Genomic DNA, 7,638 nt, shown 5'->3' on the forward strand with positions numbered 1-7,638 from the left:
TGGACCCTGTATTGATTTCTTATCATTACCTAGAGAAAAACCAAAAGGTCACTGGAATGAATTGTTGATCAAAGAGAGTAGGATCTGAGATGGTTAAATCTGAGGATTTAAATCTACAGAACTTTTCCCTATGCGTATGCAATGTGACAAAATTTGAAGCCTAACTTTTCCAGATCTTGATTTTGTTTTGTAAGATTGGGTAAGTAATCCCATCTGCATTTTCCCCCTGTGCAAGTATGTTACTGCTATTAGCATCTTAAAATTTATTTTGCTCATGCCAAGTTAGTTAGCAAGCAGGAAAGCCACAGGTGGGTAATTATTGATGAACACAAAATACTGAGGGTTTTTCCAGGTCTCCAAAGTATTTATTTTGTCTCAAGAAGCTTGCAAGTATCAGAAAATTTATATGTGCCTGGAAAAAAATTCAAGGGACTTCTTGTATTATACCCAAACTATGCAGCACTCTCAGGAGCACATGAAAGTGACACTGGCCTCCAGATGTTCACAGTATGACACTGGCTAGATTAATAGATATCACTCTCTTCCTGGGACCTGATATTCCCTTTTCCTGGGTGTGTGACACTATGAGCACATGCCATGCCAAGATGAGGTCTGGTGCACAGCCCCTCATTAATCACCCATAAGCTTCTGGGACAGTGGAGCAGGAACACTGGGTATTCAGCAGGCTCCCCTGGCTGTGGGACACCAGCAGGAGGACAGCAGGCACACCACAGATCTCACCTTTCTCCCTGCATGGACACAAGCCTGGAGGAGCAAACAGTCAGCTGGATTTGCTCCTCTCTATTCCCTTCTACTGAGAAGCTTTTCAGAAGCCAGTAAATTTGAAACGATCATAACTTGCTGGTGCAGATAATTCTGCTGTGGCCAAAAACAGTTAACTTATGAACTGTAGGTTTTCCTGGACCCACTAAAATGAACTGTAGAGTCAGATTTAATAATTTAAGGGTGGTAGGTTTCCTGCCTGTAGAGGTCTGGGGGGCAAATGTTCTTCAAATCCTGGAATTCAGAGAAAACAAAGTTAAAAGGAAATGCTGGTTATTCTACTTCTACTTTTAAAGAGCTGGATGTAGTACAAAGCATTGATTCTGGTAAGTAGCAGTCACTGAGAAATCATAATAGATGTAAATTACTCAAACCCTCAGACTCAGCTGACTACAGGTCACAAAAACATAGCTAAAAGTGAGGACCCAGAGCTTTGGGAAACATGCACAGAGTGTAGGGGAGGTTTTGCTCCACATCTGCAACAGAAACTTTATGGTCTCTGCTTCTTTCTCAAAGACACCAGTACAAATCCAAATTAACTCAATGTCCTGATGCAGGACAGAGATGCTCTAGAGTTGCTCCAGTCTCACTGAGAGCAGGATTTATGCCATATGTTTATTCCCAAAACACAGTATTGCTTCTTCTGGTTTCTGCCTGGAGAAAACATTTGTGTGTCTCTCTGAGCTCTGGATGACTTTAAACACGATTAAGCTTTCCATGTGATAAAGAAAAATGTTATAAAAACTCCTTGAAGTTCCTGTCAGCATAGAAACACATCACTGTACCACTGGGCAGGCGTATAAATAGCTGAGAAGTGCTTTCCGTGCAGCTGGTGCTTTGCTGCGTTTCACCAGGAGAGGGTAGAGTTTGGAAAGGACTCCTGGCAGCCCAGGCTCCCTATTGTGCTGGGAAACAGCGAAGGGAAAACAAGCACAAGTTTCTCCTCTGCCTGTTTGCACCGACTGACTATGTGCGAGAGTCAGCAGATGAACTCTGGAAGACCTTAAAGTAAACAGAGAACGGAAAGAGAAACAAAATTCAAAAGCAGCTTCCTAGGGAAGTCGGTGGAAGCGGAGGGAGAAGCCGCGGCAGCTCCCGTGGGCTCGCCCCGCCGGCTGTCTCAGAGCTGTCACTCACTGCACCGTGCCTTAATCAGAGCTCGGGATTTATTTCTCTGCCGTGACTTCCAAGCTGTGAATAGATATCCCGTTTAGAGACAGAATGGGACCTGAAAAGACTCTCGAGCACTGAACAGAGTGGTGAGTTTTATTAAATGGTTTCTTCTCTTTCCAGTCTGCTGGAGCTTTCTAACACCCTGCTTGCAGGCACAGCAGCCCGATGACTTGTCTTTTCCCTGCAGCTTGTTGCATTCCTCACCAGGCTTTCCCGACCGCAGGTTTCTGTCAGTAACCTTTCCCATCAGGACTCCAGGGCAGTTTGGTGACATTTGTAACAGCTGGCTCAGTGCTGATTTGCTTTCATGAGAGATTAAAACCCCAAAGCTGTGAAACCAAACAACGGGCTAAAAATCAACCAAAATCCAACACAATTATAAAATGGCAGGTGACTCTAGGTTTCCAGATGTGGACAGTGATGGATCAGTAAAAAGTGAAGAAATGGAGATTGTAGTCAATGTCGGCGGGGTAAGGCAGGTGTTCTACGGAGATAACCTGAACCAGTACCCAGAGACACGGCTGGCAGAGCTGGTCAATTGTTTATCGGGGGGATACGATAGCATATTTTCCCTCTGTGATGACTATGATCCTGGAAAGAGAGAGTTTTACTTTGACAGAGATCCAGATGCTTTCAAATGCATTATTGACGTGTACTACTTTGGGGAAATTCACATGAAGAAAGGAATATGCCCCATATGTTTCAAGAATGAAATGGAATTTTGGAAAGTGGATCTGCAATTTTTGGATGACTGCTGCAAAGCTCACCTAAGTGAAAAAAAGGAGGAACTGGAAGAAATAGCCCGAAGGGTGCAACTCATTCTGGACGACTTGGGAGTAGATGCCTCAGAAAGTCGCTGGAAAAAGTGCCAAAAATGCATCTGGAAATTTCTGGAGAAACCAGAATCATCCTATCCAGCTAGAGTGATTGCTGTACTGTCCTTTCTGTTTATTTTGATCTCCTCTGTGGTGATGTGTGTGGGGACCATCCCAGACCTGCAGGTGGTAGATGCAGAGGGGAACCGTATGGAGCACCCGACCCTGGACAGCATTGAGACCGCCTGCATAGGCTGGTTCACCATGGAGTACGTGCTGAGGTTGATCTCCTCTCCCAACAAACTCCACTTTGCCCTCTCTTTCATGAACATTGTTGATGTGCTAGCAATACTTCCTTTCTACGTCAGCCTGACCTTGACCCACCTGGGAGCCAAGCTGATGGAGCTGAGCAATGTCCAGCAGGCTGTCCAGGCGCTGCGCATCATGAGGATCGCGAGGATTTTCAAGCTCGCACGGCATTCCTCAGGGCTCCAGACCCTAACCTATGCCCTGAAACGCAGCTTTAAGGAGCTGGGGCTGCTCCTCATGTACTTAGCTGTTGGAATATTTGTCTTTTCTGCCCTAGGTTATACCATGGAACAAAGTCACCCCGAAACTTTATTTAAAAGCATCCCTCAATCATTTTGGTGGGCAATCATTACCATGACCACAGTTGGATATGGAGACATTTACCCTAAAACAACACTAGGAAAACTGAATGCTGCCATCAGTTTTCTTTGTGGAGTGATAGCGATCGCCCTCCCCATCCATCCCATCATTAACAACTTTGTCAGGTATTACAACAAACAGAGAGTTTTAGAAACAGCTGCCAAACATGAATTGGAGCTGATGGAACTAAACTCTGCTGAGGGGAAAGCCGCAGGCTCCAGAAGTGAACTGGAGGATCTTTCAAGGGAAAGCAAAGAGGGTCCTTTTTATAGCAGCCGGATAAAAGTCTCCCACAGTGACACCTTTATTCATCTCCTGTCAGAAGAGAAACACCATAGGACCAGGCTTCAAAGCTGCAAATAAACTGTGAGCTGTTGTCAGCGCTAAGCTGCAGATCGGGACAACCTGACAATCAGCTATGGAAGGGACTCACAGATCTGTCAGAGTTGGGAGGGAGCACTGCTTTGCTTTTCCAACATGAATATAAATTAACCCCATGGCTCCTCCATCAACAGTTGGTAAGACTTTACCATTATTAACCCAAAATAAAACAGTAGGACTCCAGCAGTCTGAGATAAGACTGCTTATATTGAGTGTGTTCTGACAAAAACCATTTGTAACCATTTCAGAGACTGAAAAATCCTTCCTGATCCGTAAATGTTCAATGACCCGAATGTGCAACATTGCCACATCAGAACTTTGTACCTGTGACAATAAAGAGCAGCATCACACAGATTGTGTCTTCCAGGCTCTCTTCAATGCCTTTGCAGCTAGGGGAACTGCTCCTTAAAAAAATTAAAGCAGCCTCTCATTTGTATTAGATTCAGGCTTACAGCAAAATGTTACAAGCAGTCTGAGCCTAGAGATACTGAAGGTATCAGCATATTGTGTGCAGAATAATAGAGTGAATAAATGGCTTTGTTTTGTAAAATGTGCTTGGGGGTCAACTTTTTGGATAGGTTTCTGTTCCTATTTCCAGAAAAAGTGTCATTTTCAATGGGACATGAAACTATATTTTGAGCAGAGATACAGAACAGATCAGTGTATTTTAAGGAGCAAATTTAAAAATATTTGTTCTAGCTATTAATTGCTGGGTGGTTTATATATGCAGGGATCTTTCAGGAAGAATTTATAATTAAGTAGCTTTTTAAAACTGTAAGTTAAATCATGGTATCTTTAATTCCCTACTAAATCAAGGGAAGTTTATAAGGAAGTTAAATTGAGTAATTCTAAATAAGAAACAAACTCTTTGAAAGTAAGTGCACAGAAAGCTTCAGAAAAAATAATATAGTCTCCAACTGATTTTTAGTAAAGATATCTAGCTGAATAAAGATGTTATTTTTTTAAATGACATACTCATCCCCTACAATAACTGCAAACTCTGTAAACATTAGTTTACAGAAGCAGTAGGTACTGATCAGTATCTTATTTATTAATTAGTATACTAATGAATCAACACCAGTGTATAAGGTACTATCCTTTTCAAAAGCAAGTGCCATCTACATAAGTCTAAATTTGGTTGGTGTAAAAACTGCATGTGTAATAGGTCTGGTGCCAGAGAAATCCATTGAAACTAGGAGTTTTGCCAGCTTGGAGGGAAGGGGAGCACTGGCACACAGATATATTTACATAAATTGGAAGCAGGATCCCAAATGTTTAAAGGGCTAGAGTAGCTATCTGTATTTGTTCCCTGTTGTGCTGAGCAGCCCCTTGCCCAGGTGAAATGCAGCAACACGAGCCATGACCTATCCCTGGGCACCTCATGCCCAAGATCCCCCTACAGGTCTTTGGGACATTTTTCCTGGGACATGGGCAAGCGGCGGGCCTGTGGCATCCACCCCACAGGAGCAGTGGCTGGAGGGGCGCAGAGCTGAGGGATGGGCTCTGTGCTCTTTTCTGGCTCCTGGTTTGTCCCTGTTCCCTGGCAGAGTGGTATGTGTCTGCTGGTGGGGAGCTCCCTGTCCATCTGGGAGCAGAGAGCAGTGGTGGCATGGAGGGGTGGGCAGGTGTGCAGTGAAGGGCAGCGTTCCTCAGGAACACCAGCCACCCTGTATCTCTCCTAGCATGGAAATCAGCCCCTGCTTCCCCAGGCTGAAGGCCTTTCCCAATATTACACCTCAAATTGCTGATCTCCAGGGACACCTACTTGGTACCCCCATGTCCCAGCCCTGTGCCTGACCTAATGTCCTTTCCCTCAGTTTGTTACCCTGTCCTTTCTTACATACCTCCATCAAGGAAGATAATTTAAACAATGTCTAAACATTTCTGTACCCAAATCCTTCCACCAGCATTTGTGCCAAATTCTCTCCTGCCTAAGACGAACAGCCACTATAAGTACCTCCTCAGCCCAAGCACCCCTTCACATCCACCCTCCCCTCCACATCCTTGCTCTTGGCCTCTAGAACTGCTCTCTCACTCTGCCTCACTTGCTGAGACCTGCTCCTTGCTTGCCAACAGCATCAGCTCCTCTCCCTGGCTGCCTGGCCAGGACCACTGCTGGCTCCCATCTAAGGGACAGGATCCTGTCCCTGCACAGCTTAAGACTTCCAGGTTACAAGTATGGGCTGAAAACCAGCAAAAATTGACTCAGCTGGGGTGCTGAGGGTGGGAGAAGAGGGAATCTAACACAGCTGTGTGAGTCCAGCTTTATCTATCAGCAGGAATATTACTCACTCCTGACTTTGCTGGTGACATGCAAAGGGTAGCTGAGAGTGTGTTCAGTTAGCAAAAGCACTTTCTTGAATGAGGAAAGCACTGTGTTAAAACTAAGCTATATGGTTTAGCACTGCAAGTGCTAAATCTTCACTGCCATGCTTTGTGATTTATTTAACCTGACATTAAATTTTAAAAAACCCTCTCTTTTATCAGAAATTATTTTATGGGCTAATTTCTCCAATGAGTTATGCCTTTGAGCACTGGGCTCTGCTTATGCTCTGTCAGTGTGGAAAGAGTTTAGAGACAACCTTGGTGCTGCTGTAGCCCAGGCAGGTCTCAGTGTGTCTTGCTGCACTAGGGACCTCATTTGTTGGATTTTTTGCTATAAATTATGTTTTCTTAAAAGGCTGTGTGTGGGCAGGATGGATTCCTGCCTATTTGCCTTGCTCATGGTGTGGAAAGCCTGCAGGAGCAGGGGGAGATGTGGGCAGTGGTGGAAGGACAGGGCAGGCTGGCAGCCCATGGTGAGACTGGAAAGGAGCAGGGGGTCTTGAGCACACAATCCTGATGGTGCAAAACAAGAGGCTTCCTGGGTCCCTGGGGAGACATCTCTTGCAAATCAGGAAACTACCACAAACCACTGGCTTTGAAATCAGGGCTGGACAGAGGGCTCTGCTCCTTAAAGAATGGAGTGATCTAGGGGTTGTTTGTTTCCTATTGTTTTAATATCCTACACAACTCAGCAGAGCTGATTTTCCTTTATTACAAGGCAGTATAGAAAAGAAAAGGATTTAAAAATCTGGAAGTCTCCAGGGTTGAAGGGGAGGATTAGAGAAGCCCTTTCTCAGAGAGTAAGCAACACAATCCAAAGGGTCTGGTGTCCCCACTCTTTGACACAGGACTTGAGAAAGTCCAGATTTAGGACAAGCTCTGAAGTCTTTCCAAAGGGGAAACTGCACCATGCTTGTTGCAGGTTTCATTTCTGTGCTCTGGGTGAAGTGGGCACAGGCTGCTCCACTCAACCCAGCTGTGCCTTCCCCACATCCAGCTCTTCCCAAGCACTTTGCGGACACTTTGGCTGAGTCTACTCAATTAAATTAAGGAATGCAAAGCATTCCAAGTGAGACCATCTCCAGACACAAATGGGAAACTGTAGCACAACTGTCTCTCAGGGGAGCCCTGTCCCTAGTGTTTAATACCCTTCACCTGGGAACCAGGACTGGGATAGCCAGAATGCATCCAAGTGCAGAAAAATCCCAATAAACCACCTGGGTCTCTCCTTACTCTTGCTGCACAAGGACTCTACTTTGGACTCACGGGTGTATAAAGGAAAGGGGTCACTGTTTCCATAAGAAATTGGGAGTCTGGGAAAAAAAATGTAGTACTCTTCTATGGAATCCTCTTCAAAATTCTCTTCTTGACCAGAATTATGGAGAACAAAAGAGAGCTACTGTAATTTTAGGTGATATCCCTCCTCATACAGAAGTTCCTCAGCTCACCATTCAAGCAATTTCAGAGCACAGTGAGCAGCTCAAACTGTCCT

General features: G+C 44.8%; 1 protein-coding gene across 1 annotated transcript; it reads left to right on the forward strand.

Moving 5' to 3' along the window:
* Positions 1–1,629: 1,629 nt before the first annotated feature.
* Positions 1,630–4,371, forward strand: KCNF1 (potassium voltage-gated channel modifier subfamily F member 1). The gene is made up of 2 exons (XM_063150835.1): positions 1,630–2,042; positions 2,144–4,371. The coding sequence occupies exon 2, from the start codon at positions 2,340–2,342 to the stop codon at positions 3,801–3,803; it is 1,464 nt and encodes a 487-aa protein (XP_063006905.1). The 5' UTR covers positions 1,630–2,042; positions 2,144–2,339; the 3' UTR covers positions 3,804–4,371.
* Positions 4,372–7,638: the final 3,267 nt, after the last annotated feature.

This window comes from Melospiza melodia, chromosome 3, assembly GCF_035770615.1.
Source record: "Melospiza melodia melodia isolate bMelMel2 chromosome 3, bMelMel2.pri, whole genome shotgun sequence".
NCBI lineage: Eukaryota > Metazoa > Chordata > Aves > Passeriformes > Passerellidae > Melospiza > Melospiza melodia.